Here is a 22,400-nt window from a genome sequence, read left to right as displayed (position 1 = left end):
TGGGTTAATTTAAGTTGTAAGAGCTAGTTAATAATAAGCCTAAGCTAATAGGCCAAACATTTTAAAATTAATATAAGCCTCTGTGTGTTTCTTTGGGATTGAATGGCTGGGGGATCAGGCAGGACAGAAACTTCCATCTACACACTGCTGTGGATGAACATTCCTATCCTTCAGTGGAAAGTACTTCCTGTGACCACATTTAATTTCTATTTGGAGTAATCTAGAACATGTATTTCCTGTTTATTTCATAGTAGTATTTCACATAATTGAAGATGACTATTATTGCCTTCCTTTGACTTTTCTTCTCTGCATGAGCTACACCCTGTCTAGGTTAGTTAGACCCCTAACCATACTCACTATGGCTTTTCCAGTCAAGGTTAAATGTACTTTCACTACCATGGTAACCAATTACTGCTTGTTGTTTTTACTTAGAGAAACCCACATTTTTTTCTGTTTTCAGTATAAAATCCATAATTAAAGAGCCACTATATGACTGTCCTTATTAGCAAAGCTGTGGATGGTGGTCAGCTCCATACTGGGAATATAACGTCATACAAGCTGGACACTGACCTCACCATTTTAGCTAAGTGACTTATGGCACATGCATTTCTCATACATCTTTTTGTTCCCTTTTCTCATTAAGAGAGTTAGTAGGCTCAGATAAATTTGAGTTCATCCCAAGTATAGCTACTTACTTACTGATACTGGCTGTGACATAGGATAAGTAGTTTTGAGATCCTCATTTTACCCATCTCTGAATAGAGAGTTTTATTTACTACTTACATCTATGTAAGAATGAAAACAGTTCCTGTTAAATTCCTAGAATCTGTGTCAATTATGAAATTATGTATAAATGGTTAGCTATTGCTGTCTTTTATAATTTGTAAATGATAACCTGATGCAGCCAGACTGGTGTATCAAAAACTAGAATGGGTGTGGATTTCTGGAAATTTGGAATCATAGTTACTCCATGATAAGAAATGTTGTTGTGAAAGACTATGAAGTATACATTTTTTAATTAATTATTACTTTTTAAGGTTTTTTTTTAAAAATTTTGTGCTGTGAATGTTTTGCTTGCGTGTGTCTGCCTGGTGCCTGTGGAAGTCAGAGGAAAGCATTGGATTCCCTGTAACTGGCGTTATTAGCCACCATGCTGGTGCTGTGATCTGAAGCCAGGTCCTCTGTAAGAGCAACAAGTGCTAATAAAACTGGGGCACCTATCCAGCCCCAAATTTCCCTCTTTTTTAAATTGAGCTATACATTGTAAATTTCCCTTTTAAGATTGGATAATTGGGTAAAGCAAGACTTCTCAAATAGGGTTAAGGTGGAAATTCTTAGTCGGGGAATCTAAGAGAGTCAGAGCCAGAACAGAACTGGGTGAGAAGGTCAGACTTTGAACAGAATGTTAAAATGAATCTATTGCAGTGATAATTCCACCATCAGAAGTGTCTAACCCCAAAATTCTAAGATGTTGACTCTTCCAGTGCTTTTATATGCTAATTAAATAAATTATGCCTAGAGTTTGAATAACACTTTTTATATCTTTTATTTTCTTTAATTGCCCTGGACTCAACTATTCTAGTTTCTATGTAGAAACAAAATAAAATAAAACAATCCACAATCAAATGTGAATCTTATATAATCCAGTAAGTTCTTCCTTGGATTACAATATCAGTACACAATGGAGAGGACATTAAAATCTGTAGCAATGCTTATACAAATTTCCCTTTTGTTATAAGACTTGTTGGTCTGAACCTCTCCTCCATAATCTTCCTATCATATGACTCTTTGAATAAACTCTTTTCGTAGCCTTTGTCAATTTTTTCTACCTGTATCTTTCTTTGGTTGTATCTCATAAGAACCCAAAGACTCCATCTGGTGGGTTTTTTTTTTATAGGATGTCAAGAAAATGGGTGATATTTTCTATTTGTGTTCTTTATTTGTGTTTATGTGTATCTGTTTGTGGGTGTACTTCCTTATGCATGAATGTTTGGAGGCCAGAGTTAGCTTCAGATCCTTCTACTTTTACTCCTCTATCTTAGATTTTGAGACAGGAACCTGGAGCTTACTTTTTTGGCTAAAGTGGGTGACTGTGAGTCTCTGGGATTCTCTTATATTTTCCTCCCTTAGTGCTGGGATTATAGGCACATGCTATCATGTACAGCTTTTATGTGAGTGCTAGGGATTCTGAACTCAGATGTAGCAAAGTGTTTGCTTGTGTAGCAAACACTTTATCAACTGAGCCACACCCCCAGATACATATATTATGTTTTTAAGAATGTGTATAAAATATATCATAAAATCTTCAAGCCTACTACCATTAATTATATGTGTCTAAGGCTGAGATGTGGACAATTTGCCTTATTTTGTGTCTCAGCTGTCTTGTGTTCATGCAGGCCTGAGATCAGTTATTGAATCAGTTACAAAGTCCTTCCTTTTGGGAACTTCATTAGTTAAAATAAAATGTGCTAAGCACAGTTATTTAAACATGCTACTGTAATATTAATTTTGGCCACAAACATTGGCAGCACTATTTTAAAAATAACATTTTTTTACCATTTTCTCTCATTTCTTTTGATATGTAAATGAACTTTCTTCTAGTAGTCTGAGATAATACTTTAAAATTTCATTTCAGTCCTCAAAATTTAGTATTCATGCTATAAACTTACTAACACAGACTTGTAAGAGCCATATTAAGTATTTGTAAGAAAGGAGCCTAGGTTGGGCTTATGTGTATTATTATGTCCTGGACAGTTTAAAAGACAGTTATGATATCTTCCAGACTTCCTCTTTGTGTCAGTCTTCACTGTACATTAATACACGAAGGCCACACACCTAATTTATTATGGCATTTTTGCAATGATATCCGCAAAATGTTTGATAAAAGTTTGTTGGTAAATCAAATATAACAATTTCAATCAGTTCATTATAACATAAGGACTCCAAAAAGACCTGTAATTCAGTTCAAGTTTGAAGGTCTTAAATATTCAACCCTTCATGGATACTAGGGAGAAGGAAAATACAACCACATGTTTAGAAGTTTATAATTTCCGAGTGTTTAGACGTTTACATATTCAATAGAATGTTGTAATGAAAATAGACCAGATAACACTGACACCAGAAGAAGCAATGATTACTTACTGTTACTAAAAGGAAATCAGAGAATTCTTAGATTTTGGCTCATAGCATTTAGCCAATTAGGCAAAGGAAATGGCACTTGAGTTAGAACCTAGAAGTTATGTGTTAAAATATTTAACATTTGCATAGTGACTGAAACACAATAATTCCAAAAACTATATTACCCTTAAATTTTTCTTCTTTGCTTAATTATAGGAATTCACTAATTATAAGAACTTACCTTTTCATTGAACAACTAGGGAAATGATTATTGTGGAAATTTGTGAAATATAGATAGGTAATTAACAGGTCTTGCTTTGTCATTATCCTTAGCTATACTTTGTTTATTTGATTACACATGTTTATTGAAACTTGTCTGAAAATGGAGAGAAATCAATATACTGCAGTATTTTACTGCACGTTAAATTCTGCATTCCTTCACGTGTCTCGTGCATATACACATAGGAGAATTTATCATGTTGGTATGACCAAATGAAATCTTTGTTTTAGTTTTGGCTCTCTTAATTATACAGTTTTTTTTTTCCTGAATTTATTGTGAATGGAGAACTCACCCTTTTCTGAGCCAAACTGTGCTATCATATGCTTATCTGAATTATCAGTAAATTCTTTATTAGGGTGCTTTGAAACCAACCTGACTTAACTTTTAATATTCTTGTCTAAAAAGTCCTCAAATATATTCTTCTTCTAGAAACACTGTGTTGTTTACCCAGACTCATGTCTTTTCTAGTCTGCCATCCCAAAAGAATCCAATAAATTTGGGAGAATTAGGTTTAGATGAGTCTAATGTATTTTCAGGAGCTGCATATTTTGTTTTCTCTTCGTGGAACTCTTTAAATAAATATGAAAGTGATTTGTAAATTTATATCTTAGTTATTGTTTATCTTTATTAGTGCTAATGATACAGATAAAACCAGAACATTTGTGTTATATAGATAATAGATGCTAGATAATAAGTTATAAATAGCCAACATCAGAAAATTGTACTTTACAGTAGCTTCTCTTATGTTTCTCAAATGAGATTAGTTAATTTTGGGGTTTCTTAACTCTAAAATTTCGATGTAATGTGTACTGTAGCTTGCTTGTTTAAAAAGCAGAATCAGTTATTTACCTTTTATTGCCCCTCATACCCACAGTCTGCCAAAACAATTGTGAGGACTTCCAAGGCACCTGTGAGAGATTCCCATGCTCATGCTAGGTTTTGTGATCATAGTACACTGTGACTCAGACTCTTTTCCTAGAGGTGGTTTTGACTATGTTCCACATAACCTTTTGGCTAACAAGTTAGACATTTTGAGGTGCTACAGAAGCATGGAAATGTACTTCAAATTTCTGGTTTGGAGAGCAATGAGCATTAATAGATGAGTTATTTGGTCTTCTGTGAAGGTCTTTTGTGCTCATTTCATGTGAGTTTAATTTTTGCTGTTTTAAGTATCATAGAGTGATGTAATAACGGACTTTTTTCAGAAATATAGCTTAGAGTTAGTGATTTTATGTACTATGTCAGACTTTGTGATTCAGTCTTTTTTACTGGTAGAAACTAAAGGTGAGTATCAAATGCTTTTTAATATAAATTTTGGTCATTGTGTTGCTTTTCTAATTAGCATGTGTAATGACCGACAGACTTTATGTGCTGAACCTCTTGCAGGGCCTTTTATGCATATTTTATTATTTTTTCAAAAAATAAAAAAAACTGGCACCAATCTTTAACCTAAAGTAATTTCGTGTTTACAATAGTATTTCACATACTATGTAAGAGTTTTACTCAGTGTCCCAAAGCACTTTGATTGCTTTTTTTTCTCTCTTTTCAGAGGATCTAAGCTGAGCAAGTAATGCAAACCAAGTGTAACTGCTTATTTGCCATGTGGATTCTATAAAGTAATTCTATACTTCTGTTTTTGGTACCGATGAGAATACAGACCAACCATTTAAATACTCATCTGCTTAAGATGTAAACATAAAATATTTTTAAATTTTGTAGAAACAGAATGAAATATATAACTTCTGCAATATCTAAAACCATCTTGTTAAACTGTCTTTGCCATTCATTCACAGCTTTATGCCACAGTAAACATTTTTAAGTGTTTGCTACAAAAGTTACTTTGCTCTCAATTTTGATGTTCATGAATTGTGTGTTGCTGTGCTGTGTGGATATTTATCTGTTGGTTGCCATGTGGCTGTATGTCTATAGGTTACCATGAGATGTGTATATCTGTGTTCTGTAAGGGGCATAGTTTACTGTTTGAATACATTTGTATGTTAACATATGGGTTGTTTGTGCTAACCTGTGTGGTGCATGTGCATCTGTTGCCACACACATGTACTCATTATCCACCTTTCTATTTATTGTGATAACAGCTTGACAAAAGCGAAAAAGGAAGAGTATATTGTGGATTATAGTTTTAGTATAGTCTATGATAGTGTCAGGAATTTGAAGTATCATATTTACATTGTATCCACAGTCAGGAAGCAGAGAAAGATGATGAATTCTAGTGTTAGGATTGCTCTTTCCTTTTTCTGGGGAGGAGGAATAACTTATGGAATGATGTCACCTACATCTAGAGTGGGTCTTCTTATTTTAACTAACCTAATTGAGATAATCCCTCACAGATATGCCCAGAAATTTATTTTCAAAGTAGTTTTAGATCCTGTTAAGTTGAACAATTCAGTTAATTCAACTTCTCAGTGTATACCTGTTACAAGGAGAGTGGGCACTGCTTGCTCGTCCTGGCCACCCAGCTAGCTTACCCCCAAAATAACCACACAAACTGTATTAATTAAATCACTGCTTGGCCTATTAGCTCTAGTTTTTTATTGGCCAACTCTTACATTAATATAACCCATTTCCATCAATCTGCATACTGCCATATGCAGTATGGGAAAGATCTGGCATGTCTGTCTCTGGTGGCTCCATGATGTCTCTCTCCTACTCCACCTTTCTCCCAGCATTTACTTCTGTCTTCCCCACCTACTAAGTTCTGCCCTATCATCTAGGCCAAGGCAGTTTCTTTATTCATTAACCAAACAAATGCGACACACAAACAAAAGAAACTCCTATACCATATACCTGTGTATGGCCCTGTGTGTATATGTATATTCCTGTATGTTACCTTGTATATGTATCTTTGTGTTCATATGTGCAGTATGTGCATCTGTTTTGCTATATTCATCTGTATATTGCCATGTGAATACAACTGTGTGTTTTGTGTCTGGTACATTTGTTTTTTGTGTTCATTTATTACTGTGTTTGTGTATGTGGGGTTTCTGTTTTTGGGTGGCTATGTAGGGTGCATACATGTTAACATGTGTATATCATCTGTGTGTTGGTGTATGTATGTGTGTTCTTGTGTATGTGAATCTATCTATGTATTGCATGTGGGTGAATATGTACATCTGTATGTCACCATATGGGTACAAGTATGGGTCTTTGTGTTTCCATGTGGAGTATATGTGTAAGCCCATATATTTGCAAACCCTCATATTTGCCTGCCTCTGAGTATTGGGATTAAAGAAGTGTGACACTATGCCAAATTGTATGGTATTTGTTTCTGTGAATTGTTATGCATGGTGTGTGTGTGTATGTGTGTGTGTGTGTGTGTGTGTAGTGTTTGTGTAGTGTGTAGACATCTATGTGTGTTAGACGACTGTATGTGTGTCTATGTTGTCATGTGAATGCATGTACATTCCGGTTTGTTTGTATTTGCATCTGTATTTTGTGTTTTGTGCATGGGTGTGTGTTGGTGTGCTACTGCTTGGGAGCATGTGAGAACATCTACATGTTGGCATCAGGAGTATAAAATGTATTTGTTTATCTTGGTGGTAGTCATTTAGTATAGAGAATTTCTTGCTTTATTCTCTTAATAGGTTTCCTAGAACAGATGTTAGTGTGATTGATTATACATTGAAAGCAGATGTTAAGACTTACTGTTAATGGTGTGTGGTGAATTTAACTTTGACTCAACTTTAAGCATGAAAAATGATAGTGGTTGACTAAAAAATAACTTGCTAACCAAGGTATTTGAGATAAAGTAGTAGGAAACTGATTGGTACCAATGGATTTTCTTCCAAAATGAATACAGCCTTAGTTGGTAATGGATTATTACATTTTTATTCAGAGTTAATTTGGTGATGATGGTTGAAATTTTTCTATCACTTTAATTTTCTCATTTCTTCTACATCTCACATACTCAACTATTCCCCTTTCTCAGGTTAAATGCAGCATTTATCACAAGTATAATTTAAATTAAATTACCTATTTTCTATATTCTTCATCATTCATATATTTCACATTATTGGTGTTTATTTTTAGGTCTACTACAGCAGCTGACAGTGTCTAACACAAAGTGGGTGCTCACAACTGTTCAGTATGAAGTAATGTATCTGAAGTATCATTTTCTAAGAAGTGATTTCCCAACCTTAATTTTATCACAAATCTTACTAATTTCATATCACTTTGAAAGTAACTATAGTGTAGTTCATATTTCAAAATATGAATACTGTAATGGATAAGAGGAGTCAAACATACTGTTGAAATACAGATAAAGAAAGAAAATCTGACCTGTGTTTGATATGGTAATGAGAACAGAGCAAAAAAGCCTAAGCCAACATTTATTATGAATGCCTTCTGTCTTTTTTGTCAAGATATGAATGCTTTCTATAGCTTACCTGCATGCATACCTTCAGTGTTCTTAGCAGTCAATATGAGATATTAACCATTCACAGTGATAGGACATACTCGTTTTTTGTTTTGTTTTGTTTTGTTTTGTTTTGTTTTGTTGTTGTTGTTGTTACAATGTCCTTTTTGCTAAATTGTATTAATGTAGAATCAGCTTCTAGCCCTTATATTTCCAATTAAGTCATATTTTATGAATGTGTACAGAGGAGTTTTATAATGTGTAAGGCAATAGGATGATCCTTCTTTAGTAGCCTTCAAACACAGAACAGTGGATGTTTTTACTTTTGATTTGGTTTGTTGACCGGAATCTAAGTATCCTCTTCTAAACACTGTTTTGCTATCTTGTGCTTTGTAAACCAGGTTGGCTTCAAGTTCAAAGAGATCTGCCTGCGTATCTTTTTAACACTGTTGATCCTTAGAATCACATTAGTGGCTAAGACTTTCATTGTAAATACAGCAGATTATGTCTTGTTCAAAAGTTGCAGATAATTTTAATTTTCTCTATTTAGTTCTTTTGTCATTATAAAATCACTTTCAAAAAGAACTTAAAGTTCAAATTTATTTTTCTGTTTGCTTGTTTGTTTTGAGATGGTGTCTCACTATGTAGGTCTGTTTCTCCTGGAAATAACCAAGGGAACTTCAAGTATCTATGCTTGAATACCAATGTGATATTTGCTTTCTCAAGTAGTATAAATAAACATTGTTTTCCTTTTAGGTACTACTAGAAAATATTGAAATGTTTAATTATGTGCAGTTTTAAAGTTTTAAATTGTTTTAGTCTATCTTATTCCAGGTAATAAAAATATTGCTCATTCTCATAGTCTAGCTAAAGATACACATTTGAAGCTTCTTCAAGTAAATTACCAGGATCTCTTAAAATATGAGTAATTCTGGGAATTTTATTTTAAGGATAATATACTGTGTTAATTAAAAAAAGAAAAATGAAAAACAGGTTGGTCGCTCCACAGTCTCCCACATAAGCTACTGAAAATACAGTCTCTGTACTGTCTAGTGTTCAGTGCTCTCTTGTTCCATGTGAAATGTGGTTTTGGAGCTCAAATGAGGAACTCGGCTACTTCCAAAAAGAATAAAATAAATGCAAAAGGTTAGATTCATTTTGGAAGAAGAGAGGTTTTAAAATAAGTATTTTCTGTAAGAAATAGTCAGTTGAACTATGTTATTTAAAGTGGAATTTATGACTTTTGCCTCACTATTTAGTTTCCAACCACATTAAAAAGGATCAAATTAAATGTTTCACTTAGTCTTTCTAACATCAGGGAACTGTTTAACTGACCAAAATAGTCAATGTTTGATATTTCTATAATATGCTAGACAAGATGGCTTTAGATAAATTAGGTATACAAGTATTTATGGCTGTATGGTTTTGAGTTTTGAGGAAAAAATTTCCCATAACATGAATCCATAGAAATACCGTGTTGATGGAGTAAACACCCAACACCCAAGGACTTCCAGTTATACTTCTTAAGTGCAGAAGTTCCTAGCATTTTTACTTGGTATTGATTAGTCTTTCTGAAAATTCATTTGCCACTAATATAGACATTAAGATATTAATACACTGACTGTTAATACAGATTTAATATATTAAATATTAAATAAAGAATAATGTTTTGATGCTTTTTTAACAGTAGTTACTATTCTCTAGGAGAATTTTAGGCATATGTTTTAAAATTCAAATTATATTTTGCAATTTTACTATTATAGTCATATTAATCATTTTGTAACAAAACAGTGCTTCATTATATATTTCAAATTTTATTTTCTCTCTTGATAAACATGGGTATTATTTTAGTTTGTTTTAGAAGTATCAGTCTTTGAATATCCATCTTCAGACAGGTACCAGGCTAAGTGGAGTTTTGAGGTCAGCATAGTTCCTTTTATACATCAAAGGCAGTGGTTTGAAATGATAGAACTAAGAGAAACTTTAGAAGATAGCCAGCTTGTCTCTTAGATGAGGGTCCTGAGGCATCTAGATGTAGCTAACACCAGGTCTCGGATCTGGCATCTAAATTCAGAGACTGATCTCTGCAATTGTCCTTACTCAGTACTCCAGCTCTTGGGGCAAATTGGAATTTTGTGACAAAGATTTGAATGGAGGCTACTATTTAATTAAATTGATTACAAGTGTGTACTATAATTAACTGGAAATACAATGGGGGAAAGACTTGTGGAAATACTTTTGTGACAGATGACAGAAGGGTCCTAACTTGAATTTGGAGGATGTCAGAGAACAATTGCTCCCCAGCTGTAGATGGCAATGTACAACTAAATGGAAGGCACAACGGAAAAGAGCATTAGCTAGAAGTGGTTAATAAAATGGATTCCTTTCTAAAATAGAGAAATGTTCTCTTTTCAGCTCCAGCACCCACGACAGCAGTGCCCTACATGTCAATAAAATGTGTGGATGTCCGTAAAAACCACCATAAGACAAGATGGCTAGTGCCTTGGGGACCCAACAAGTGTGAAAAGATCCGCGACATTGAGGAAGCAATTCCAAGGGAAATTGAAGCCAATGACATTGTGTTTTCTGTACACATTCCCCTCCCTTCTATGGAGATGAGCCCATGGTTCCAGTTTATGCTGTTTATCATGCAGCTAGACATTGCTTTCAAGTTGAACAACCAAATCAGTAAGTACTCTAACTGCTTTGGTCACCTGTGGGAATTTCCTTCCTAGGAGTGTGAATGATGATGACAACTCAGTTATTAGCTGTTTGCTGCTTTCTGTGCACTTTCTGAGCCCTTCATCTGAATTAAGTCATTTAATCTTCCAAATCCCTTAATACAAATATCTGGATTCTTCATTTTACATGTAGATCACATGAGTTCTGGTGAGATTGCCCACAGTCAGACCTATTGATTCTTTTCATTGTCCCCTGTGTTCATGTTTATGCCCAGATAAGTTAGTATAATAGAATGCTTATGAGAATGGGCCTAATAGTTCTCCTGAGATAGATTTAAATCCCTGATTTAAAAACTTGTATGTACACACATGTTTGTGTGGAGGTTAGAGAACAGTTTTTAAGTGATAGTTCTTCCCTCCTCTGTGGGAGTCTGGGAACAGAACTCAGGTTATCAGGCTTATACAGTATCGTAGTTTACAATTCTATTGCTGTGAAGAGATACCACGACTAAAGCAACTCTTAAAACAAAAACAAAGGGCATCTAAATTGGGCACGGTAGCATAGGACTTTAATTTCAGCATCTGGGAAGCAAAGGCAGGAAAACCTCTAAGTTCAAGGCCAGCCTGGTTTACAGAATGAATTCCTGGACGGCCAAGGCTATACAGAGAAACCCTGTTTCAAAAATCATGTTTAATTTAGGTTTTAGAAAGTTAGTCCATGATCACCATGATGGGACGTAGACAGAAATGGGGCCAGAGCAATAACTGAAAGCTCACATCCATCCTGATCTGCCGACAGTGGGCAGATAGAGAGACACTACCCTGGCATGAATCCCATCTCTAGGGACATACCTCCTTCAACAAAGCTTCATCTAGTACAACAAAGCCACACCTCATAATTCTTTTCAAACAGCTCCACTAACTGGGGGCCAAGTGTTCAAAGCTGTGAGACTATGTTGGCAATTCTCATTCAAACCATCACATGCAGCAATTATTTCTACCTGGTGAGTCATTGACCTGCCCTTTGGCACCATTTATTAAAAGTTCTACAATGTTAAATAACTTATAAAACATCTCTGAACCACTTTTTATGTGCAAAATTTGAGTAAAAATATCTAATTAACCAAATAATGTTGAAGAATAAGCAATTATATTTCCAAATATATAAATAAAAGTCTTATTCCTGAAATTCAGCCCATTTTCTTTCTTTCTTTCTTTTTTCCCTACATCTTGACTAGTGAAATTAAGTTCTTACAAAATAATTTTATTTTAACTTTAGTCATGTCCCTGTGTGAAACATCTTTAATGACCAACAAATTAGACTTTATAACTCAGATTCTCTCCATTGTGTTTGAAAGGTTTTTTTGCAGCTCCGTTCCTTTTTTTTTGTTTTGTTTTGTTTTTCTGTTTTTAAAATTGTTTGGTATAGTTTGTTTATTTCAAATAATTGCCCAATGATCTTATTTTCTTTACTGACCTTTTCGTAGGGAAAGCTTGAGACAGGGTCTTTCTCTAACCCAGGCTGGGCAAAAACTCTGAAGCCTAAGATACCCTTGACCTCGCATAAATCTCTCTGGCCTAAGAGTTTTGTGATTACAGGCATAATCTACTTTCATGGGGTGTTTTTGTGCCAGAGTTCCTGATGACAGACTTTGTTGTCAGCCATTGACTTCAGTTTATACTCTCCTGTTCCAAGACATGTGTAAATTTCCTCTCTGAGTTTCCACTACCCCAAATGGTTGAATAGTTTGTCATATGATTAGCTATAGATGATCAATTTAAGAAAGGTCCTTGACTCATGGATTATGAATCTTGAAAGAAATTTGGACCTAGCAGTTCTAAACTTCCCTTCGTAATAATCTAATCTAGACAATCCTGAGGGTCAGCTAAGCAGGCAACATTCACAATGTGATCATGAAGAAATCACACTTGACTGGCAGAGAAAAATAAGCAGTTGGAAAAGAAAATACAGATCTGTGTTGTATTTATGATAAGTTATAGGGATAATTTTACTCTCAATATTATTCTTCTGATTACTATGCCTTCAGCTTTTGAGCCCTTTATTTTCCTAAAATAATCTTACATCCTCCTAGCTATATACTTAAGCTAGTATAGTACAATATATACATATATGTATTTATTACAGGCTGTAAGACACATATTTATTATATGTGTTTATTATAGGCTATGTGGATATTTTGAATATATATATACATATACATATATACATATATATGGATAGATATAGTTACTATAGATGATATCCTGTTACTTGCAACCAAATTATCCCTGATTAAGATTTTGCTTTTATTTTCAACTTCAGGGTGGCTATAGAAGAATTTGAGGGAGTATGATCAAAATACATTGTGTAATATTTTCAAAGAATTAATAAAATATTTAAAAAATAGCACACTCAGCCGTGTAGTGGTGGTGCATGTCTTTAATCCCACCCAGCACTTACTGTGCAGAGGCAGGCATATCTCTGTGATTTCAAAACCAGCCTGGTCTATAGAGCCAGTTCTAGGACAGCCAGGACTATTACACAGAGAAACCTTATCTCAAAAACCACCCCCTAAAAAACAAATAAAGGAGCAAGCAAAACCAAAAAACTTCTTTAGGGACAGGAGAAATGACTCAGTGGTTAAGAGTACTGGCTGCTCTTCTAGAGGACCTGGGTTCAATTCTCAGAACCCACATGGCAGCTCACAGTTGTCTTTGACTCAGGTTCCAAGAGACCTGACACCCACAGGAAAACAACAACAACAGCAGCAACAACAACAAAACCAATGCACATAAAATAAAAAATAAATAAAAATAGCTCACTGCAAATAACAGTGACTCATCTGTAAGGCTATAGAAATATGTCTGTGTTGGAGATAAAAAATAAACTACTGAAAGATGTCAGGGCTTTTCAGTGTATTACTAATATGATTTATTTGACAAAGAAATTGTAAGTTTAATCCTACTGGAAAAAGTTGAAAATTATATATGTATTGTGGAACTGAAATGTAGATTCAAAATTAGAGATCTGCTTGTCCTATAATTAGACAGTAGCTAGAGACTGCATTTCTTTTTTGTCTGTATCTCTCACTTGGTGGTACTCCTGACAGGAGGCTACTTGTGAACTTTCTAATAGGAGAAGTTACCAAGCTGAGCTAGGCTAGTTTCACACTGTGCTAGCTTCAGAGGCTAGTGAAAACCCCACTCCCTTTGCTTTAAACTACAGGCACAGCTATCACTGTTACTACTAGCCAAGTGACTCGGATTCCAGAGGATGCCAGTAATTGTGGTTTTTCATCACAGAGGATAAAGATAAGAGGAGAGATAGGCTGGTTTTTACACAATTAAATGCTGCCTCTCAGGCACCTCTGTTGGTAGGAGTCTGAGGGTTAGGAACCTCCAGCCATATCATTTTCCTCCTGACTGCCTGCTCTCATCTATATCCCCCATTCAAGGGGATGAAGAAAAAGTGAGTTGGAAAGAAAAGCTGAATTTTCTGGTCTAATTTTCTTTTCCAAGTCTTGTCTGCAGAGCATATGAGAAACAAAGATTTTTGTGGAATAGAGGAGATCACTTCAGTCAGTAGCTTTTTTGCATGAACTTTGTTTCCTCTGTGCTTTGTGGTCCGCTGCAAGATACAGCATGAGGAATGTATGTAAAATCTATTTTTTTCTTTTATGATTATGACATTGATGTTTTGTTTTCGTGTATGGCCATGAATATGAGGCTCTGCATTAATCAGATTCCAGTTTTATCACTCATCACTCAATTGCAATTGTAAATGCCCTGAAGATAGGAATGGCTTTTTAGTTATTTGTTTTTACCCCAGTTTTTAAATGAAGAAGGAAGTTATAGAGTTTTTTAGAGTTTTATAGAGTGTTTTAGATTTCTTCCTTCATGAACTATTAGAACAATAATGTACTTCAGCAATAATATGAGTCAACATCATAATTTATTGAGTGAATACCATATGTAAAATGACTTAAAAAGTTGAACAGTGAATAGAGGCCTTCCTAGTTTAAGGAACAAGTTTCCTAATTTCCTGATGTGCAACTCAGTGACATAGTGAGAAACAGCTTGTTCATTGGAGTCTGGCAAAATTAGGTGTATTGTGTGTGTCCTTCACACCATAACAGGATTCATTTTCTTCATTTTGAGATTATGAATGGGTTATTCTTTCTGGTTTCTGTATGGATAAAAGATGTTTACATATTTTACATGTAGTAAAAACTAAAATACTTTGCCTTAAAAATTACTCTTTTCTTTCTTTTTCAAGTGCTATACTACTTTTATAAGAAAACACATTTCTGACATCAATCTAATATCAGAAATTGTGCATTATAAGAACTTAGAAAGAAGAGGTGGCTAATACACTGATGAATGAAGAATCGGCGTATACTAGAAATAGACATTGTTTTCACTTATAGGGAATGCCTTCTCTTTTTCCTATCATCCTTAGCATAAGGGTGTTGAAGTTGATTTATAAACAATGAGTATTAAACAAATAGCATTTACCTTCCCTCCTCAAGAAGCTGGGTATGTGAAATGATCAAGATGAACAAACAAGGCACCCACCAGATTCCACTTGCTTCAGAAGTGATATGAACACAAATGATTGTGAACAATGGAAAGGGAGAGAAGCATAGGGCTATAGAAGGAGGGTTCAGGAAGACTCTGCTCAATCATACAAATAAATAAAGGAGTGTTGACATCACCAGCAAGGCAAGAAAGTCAAGGAAAAAGCAACTCTGGAGAGCAGAACAGAAAGGCAGGTCTACTTATCATCCTTGGTGGTTTTTATTTAGGGAACAGTAACTGACATCTTTGGTGCACCACCAATGGTCACATTCATGTTTCCTCCTTTTCTCTCATTCACACAGGCACATGTCTCTTCCACTTTCTTTGCAATGTTATGAATCTGTCCATCCCCAGGAAACCTGGGTAGCAGCAGAATATTGTCCTATTATTGCCCTCAGAGCTCAGTTTAGGGAATATGTGGCTGAATGATCAAGAGAGGATGGCCTTATCTGAAAAGAGAACTCTGAATCTTTAGTGCAATAATTTTCCACATTCACAGGACAAAGCAAATACTCTGTGTGAGTAACACTGGCCTGGCTCCAGTAATAACACAGCTGTTGAAACAGCTTAGTCACCGGGGCGATGGAGACAGTGTGGTGAGAGAATGCTGGGGTGCAGTGAACTGACATTTAGCTGGCTAGCGGGGGCTCTGAGAGCCAGAACAGATCTGTGGGAGAGCTGTGGAGAGGCTGCTCCCCGCCCACAATCATCCCCTTGTTTCTTTTGAAGCTGAGCCATAATCCCCTCCCTGGGCAGGGTGCCTGAGGAAGAAAACTGAACACATTTTTATGACTGATGAGAGGGAATGAACTGTTTCCATCTTTCTAGACACCTGGTTTCTCTCCCTTACAATGACCTTTTTTTGTTTGTTTTTGTTTTATTGGTTTGGTTTCTTGTTTTTTAAATGCATCGGGGTAGTTAAAATATAATGTGTAATTTAGAAATAGTGGGGTGGGGGTGGAGAGTGACCTGCACTTGTGGAGAAAACCTCAAGTACTTTAGTTTTTACTGTTCAGGTGATATAAGAAAAAGTCAGATGGAAAAGCCTCTATCCTCATGACTGGTCTTCCATTGATCCCTATAGCAACTGCATCTGCTAGAGCTTTGTCCTGAAGTTCTGTGGACAGATCTGATAAAATACTTCACTGGTCACATCAGAATTTGGGACGGCCTAATGAATTGCTATGCAGCTACCCTGCTGTTTTTGCAGCCTTTGAACATCTGACCTTCATGTTTTTTTCTTTGTCCTGGGCTCCTTTTGCACTGTTTGTTTTGGAAGTTGTTGAGTTAAATTAGCCATCTCTTTCCTTCCTTGGTTACAGTATGAGAATGCAGCTGTCAGTCTGTGAACACTGCCATTGTCTATTTTTAGATTCAGTGTGAATAAAGCTCTCTTCTCTAATTGCAGAGAGAGGAGAGAGAGAGAGAGAGAGAGAGAGAGAGAGAGAGAGAGAGAGAGAGAGAGAGAGAGAGAGAATTTTACAACCACTAAATCAGCTATTCTGAGTGCTCTGTACACTGTATGTGTTGTCCTGGGGAGAAAACAGGTAGCCACTGTGTCTTTCCATCCCTCAGTTAATCAGGTTTGTTTTCTTTTGGCTTGAATAATGATTATGGTCATATAGGAACAAGTCTGACCACATTTGTTTTCCTTGTTTTAATGTTTGCCAGCTTGAATAGTTCTATTTTCTCTAGCTTTGTTATATGGGAAAAAAAGACGATCATTGAGTTCAAATTCCTTGCAAATTATTCTTTTGCTATTTTTTTTAATTAAACAAACAGAGCTATGAAATACAATGGGCTGTGATTTTTTTTCCCTTGTATAGCTCTCTAACCAACATCCTTTGTGCCTAGATCCAGGTCTGTCTTTTATGTTGCTGCTAGGAATGCTTGTTTTTTTTAATTGTTTATTTGTTTTGGTTTTTTGAGACAGGGTTTCTCTGTGTAGCCTTGGCTTTCATTGAACTTGCTCTATAAACGAAGCCTTCGTTGAACTCACAGATATTTGATGGCCTGCCTTGGCCTCCCAAGTGCTGGGATTAAAGGCGTGCTCCATCACAGTCTGGCCTGTTTCAATATCTTTCTAAGCAGAATACCATGGTATTCAGTATAACTTGGACTCTTAGTTATCAGACTTTTCCAAATGCTCAATCCTTTATTCCTTCTAGCAACTTTTCCATCTCCACCATATTGAATTAGTTTCTCTGACTGTTTAATGCTTCTTTATTCTTATATGGATTTTTAGATGTACATCTTCCTTTATCCATGGTTGCTTCTACACCATTGCTTTTTGAACTATTGTCCTGTGATTAGTAGGTAGATATCACTGTGGATGAGTTGATTCTGAAAGTCACACTTTCTGTGCTTCATTGCTTAACCCAAATGCCTTTAAACACTTTGAGATACCTGTATACATAGGTTTGTTTCAGTGCTCGGTTTTTCCAATTTACTGTGAATAATTTGAGGTCAATGATTTTGTCTCATCCATTTTTATCCTCAGTAGTATTTATAGAACCTGTCGATGCTTGGAAGTATTTGGTTTCAAAAAAAGAAATTCATTTAACTTTCAGAGGAATATCATTGCCCCCTCAGTGGCAGTGCAAATTGTTATGTTTTTGTCTTATCATCTGATTTCCCTCTAGTTTTAACAAGCCAGGTTGAATAGATTGTCAAGTCTTGCTGTACCCGAAAGAATGCTTCACAATTTTTCTTCTCTGAAATCTCTTAGAAGAAGTTTTGTCTATTACCAATTTCTGTGTGCTGCAGACCCATTTTATTGTTTTATTTAAGCACAGAACCTTAGCTAGGCACTCGGTCAAAGAAGTTGTTGATTTATAGTTTCTGAAACAACCACATTTCCTTTTTTTCTCTTTAGCCCCACTGGCACTTTCTAGCAGAACACTAATACATTATCCCCATGTTATTATCCAGAAAAGAGAAGGGGAATTAATCCCTTTCCTCACAAGCCACTCTTTCTCCTGATCTAGAGAACGGGTACATTTTTTTTTTTTGGTGTGCAACTGGGAACTATATTCATTACTTATTTTTTAGCTGTGGTTAAAAAAAATTGGCAAAGGCAACTTATAGAAGGAAGAGTTTTTGGCTTCCATGATGGTTTCATGTGGATCCAAGTCTGTCATGGCAGAGAACCATGGCAGCAACCAAAAGTCATGGCAGCAAGAACAGGAGTTGAGAACTCACATTCTGAACCATGAGCATAGCATAGAGGGAGATAACTGGGAATAGCATGTGGCTTTTGAACCTCAATGCCTGTGTCACATAATTCCTCCAGCAAACCTATGCCTTCTAAATCTACTAAAATAACTCCACTAACTGTGACCAATTAATCAAACATTTAAGCCTGTGGAGGCATTCTAATTCGAAACATCACAGGAATTAAGTATGGGTCAAATTAGACAAACATACTTTTGTGAAGTATGCAAATGTGTGTTGCATATGAATATATGCATGAATGTATATGGAGGTAGGATTGGGAATAAGAAAGTAATGATAGGTGATGTAGGATAGACTTCTGTATGCTTTAAATATGTGTTTCTCTCCTTGGCTTGTAGTAAGGAGAGGGCCCCTTGTTTGTCCCGTCCACCTGGCTAGCTTACACCAGAAATAACCACACAGAAACTGTATTAAGTAAAACACTACTTAACCATTAGCTCTAACTTCTTATTGGCTAACTCTTACATATTAGTTTAACCCATCTCTGTTACTCTGTGTATTGCCACGTGGCAGTGGCTTACCAGAGATTCTAACGGGCATCCGTCTCCAGCAGAGGATCTATGACTTCTCTGATTCTGCCCTTCTTCTTCCCAGCATTCAGTTCTATTTTCTCCACCTACCTAAATTCTACTCTATCAACTAGACCAAGGCAGTTTCTTTATTCATTAACCAATGAAAGCAACACACAAACAGAAGGAACTCCTACACCAAGTAAAATTTGAAGAACTGAGAAAACAGAAATGACTAAAATGCATTTCCTGAAGTTAAGAAGGCATTAGTTTCCCGGTTGTGGTGGCGCAACCTGGTAGGATTTGCTGAAGGAGGCAAAGGCAGGAGGATCACGAGTTCGAGGCCAGCCTGGGCTACACATTTTAAGCAGCCGGAGAGATGGCTCAGGGGGTAGAGCGCCCGACCGCTCTGCCTGTCCACCGTAGATCCTCGTAGAGTAGAAGGCAAAAAAAGAAGAAGGCATTAGTTTGATACAAGCAAAGATGCTAAATAAATCCTATCTCCAGTCCTTTGTAGTTCACTGTGTATAAGGGATTTCCGTTTAGAAATTTGGTTTGCTAGTGAGGTTAGTGTGATGTGCCCAAATAACAGCATTGAAATAGCAGCATGCATATTCTGAGGCTCTGTCAAGTAATTGGCATACATTGCCCTCTTTATTTCTCATGACCTTATGAGAGGTTTTACTATAACTCCCATTTTATAACTGGAGAAGTTTAGACATATTTCCAGTCTTACACTGTTCTCAGGTGGCAAGGTGGGCAGAGATCCCAGACTGTCTTCAGAGCTGACCTCTTTTCATCTGCCAACGTTGTAGAAGAAGGGACAGCCTGGGTAGAATAAGAGAAGAGACCATAGAGGAGCCAGATAATAGCTTAGTATGCCATTTGTAGAGTTTCCGCTTTAGACTGAAGATGAGTTAAAAGATTAAAAGTATGTTTAGTTTTGTTTCAAAGTCTCTCTCATGTAGTTCCAGCTGGCCTAGAACTTGTTATGTAGACCAGGCTAGCCTCAAACTTCAGCTATCTGCCTACCTCAGCTTCCCAAGTGCTATATTTAAAGATATGGGCCACTGACAGAATTTTATAAGCCACCTCTCTGACTGCTGTGTGAAAAATTATCTCAATTAGGCCATAGGTAGTAGTTGTGTGAGAAGTTGAGAAATGTAGTAAGTCTGAAAGAATGAGAAAGAATTGATGATGTGAATTGTTTGGTTTCTCCTGCTGTGGCAGCTCAGATTCATCACTGTATAAACAGCTAATGTTCCAGTAGTGTTTCCAACTGTTCAGTCTTCATTGAGTTGCTGCCTTGACTGCAATAAGAAAAGATAAGTTTTTTTTTTCCTGAAAAGGAGTATCTCTATAAAGTACTAGACACAAGAAATGTTTTATTCCCTTATCCTTGTCAGATTGCATTTGTAGACTTTTTAATTACAGCCAGGAGATATTGCATCAGAATATAGAAATGGAAATACTTCTCCACAACACTAATGTTTGACAGGATGGAGAAAGAAGAAGAAAAATTTAGGGAATGGACTGTTGCCTGGTTTGTTAAATAGTCATGCTCATTCATTTGTATAACGGTTCACACCCAACCCTGGAGGATATCTTAATAACACAGTAAGGGCCAAATTTATAATTAGCCAAGTCCAGTTTTGCCAGACATTCCATAGATATAAGACAGGGTTGGTTTTGTTATTTTCTTAATTGAAAGCATCAGGAAAATACCAGTCAGGTCGGGGAGCTTTTGATTAGAGAATGAGTGCTGGCACAAATAACCCCAGATTATATGTCTGTTGGAGACTGAAAGCAGGCTGGTCTGAGTTACTTCCATCTGAGGTTACCAAACAACCACACATAACTGGAAATGTGAGAATGCACATGAGGGTTGTGAAAACTTTTTGTACCTTTCTTCCCAGGGCAAAAGCCCAAGTAAATCAAGGCTTTTTTTTTTTTTGAAAACTAAAAAGTTTTTGACACCATATAATAATTATTTCTTGATTTCCCCCTTTCTATTCACTTAATTGGTCAGTAGTATGGCCTAACTCCCCTGTTGCTGGGTGGAAAGGAAACTTGTGTATGCTATACATATACCATGTATGCCAGACTTGTGAGGGCAAAGCCCTATGCTTCTATATTTTCTAAATGGGGAGAGATATATAGGAAGTTAAGTAATGGCTGGTATGTTAGATGAAAGAGATAAAAAGTTAGATTTAATCAGTTTTCCAACCAGAATATTGAAGATAGGATAGACGCTAACACCATTGCACATCCAGCTTGTGTCTTTGTACCATCTGGTTGTCTAGTACTAGTTTTGAACAGTAAAGCATAAGTGAGAAGCAGTCAGATGATGTCTTCTATCACTATTGCTCACATAACTCATACACAGAAACCAAGTCTTTGTCAGTCATCTGTTTTTGGTTATTGGAGAGTATTTAGCCTCTGTATAGCTCTTTGCCATCCACCTCTGTTATCTGAGTTTCTGTCCTGCCCAGTTTCCACAATTGTTAAGTCCCACAATTGTTTAAGTAGAAATCCCACAGAGGTCTACATTAACTATAAACTGATTGGCCCATTAGCTCAGGCTTCTTTTTAACTCTTATAACTTATATTAGCCCGTTATTCTTGTCTATGCTAGCCACAAAGCTCTGTACCTTTCTCAGCAAGGCAGTCACATCTTGCTTCCTCTGCAGCTGGGTAAAGGACTGCATCCTCTTCCCAGAATTCTCCTGTTCTCCTTAACCAACCTCTACTTCCTGTCTGGTTGTCTCACCTATACTTCCTGCCTGGCTACTGGCCAATCAGTGTTTATTTAAAATATAATTGACAGGATACAGACAAATGTCCCACAGCAGTCTTGATTTTTTAAAAAGAAAAATACCAGAAATTAAGTTTTTGTTTGTTTGTTTATTTTCCTTTTAAAAAAAGAGTATGGTTACAATTGAGTAGCTTTTCCATAGAGGATGCTGCCTGGGTGTCTTCTGAACTGTGTTTCTTCAGACAAAATATATAGGCAAGGCAGGACTTGGGGTGATATGGAAATTTAATGAGGAAATTAAAGACTCACCTCTGACATTCATTATTGTGCTCCTCAGCAACTTATGAAATCTCTTCCCAAAATATGGAACATGGACAAATATGAACATGTGTTAAAGAAGCTGCTGTTCTTATGAAAAATTGAGAGAAACAGCCTCAATTTTTTTAATTTAGCAATCTTGTTACTAAAAACATTCTTCCTCATAATCCAAGTGCTGTTATATTAATAAAGCATCAGGAAACCTCAGGCACCACATTCTTCATGCTGACCACCACATCATCTTTTCACAGTTAATAAGAAGCCTTTGTGACTGATTTGAGGATGACAAGTTAGACAATTTTTTAAGTGATATAGATCAAGTGATAATATTTAGAAATTTCTGGGCACATTTAATATATACAACATAATGTCTTTAGATATATATAGCAACAGGAATACTTATAGTGAAACAAATTAATTATTATCATTACTCCTGCAGCAAAATCACAAAAGAAATGAGTAAATGATATGATGGAGAGTTTTCATTTTTTTCCTTCTTTCCCTCTTCCTTCCCTCCCTCCCTCCTTCCTTCCTTCCTTCCCTCCCTCCTTTCCTC

General features: G+C 36.0%; 1 protein-coding gene across 2 annotated transcripts in view; it reads left to right on the top strand.

Annotated features, from left to right (window-relative positions):
• Wls (Wnt ligand secretion mediator) overlaps window positions 1-22,400 on the top strand; it is an 87,495-nt gene that overhangs the window by 23,213 nt on the left and 41,882 nt on the right. The window contains exon 2 of one of the 2 annotated variants that reach the window (XM_048453492.3): window positions 10,185-10,457. The exons of the other annotated variant lie outside the window; for it this stretch is intronic. Coding sequence (XP_048309449.1) covers window positions 10,185-10,457 — 273 coding nt within the window. The remainder of the gene's footprint in view (window positions 1-10,184; window positions 10,458-22,400) is intronic. 2 annotated transcript variants of the gene reach the window in all.

Source organism: Myodes glareolus, chromosome 17, assembly GCF_982192425.1.
Source record: "Myodes glareolus chromosome 17, mMyoGla1.1, whole genome shotgun sequence".
Classification (NCBI taxonomy): Eukaryota; Metazoa; Chordata; class Mammalia; order Rodentia; family Cricetidae; genus Myodes; species Myodes glareolus.
This window is presented reverse-complemented; position numbering and strand designations above follow the sequence as displayed.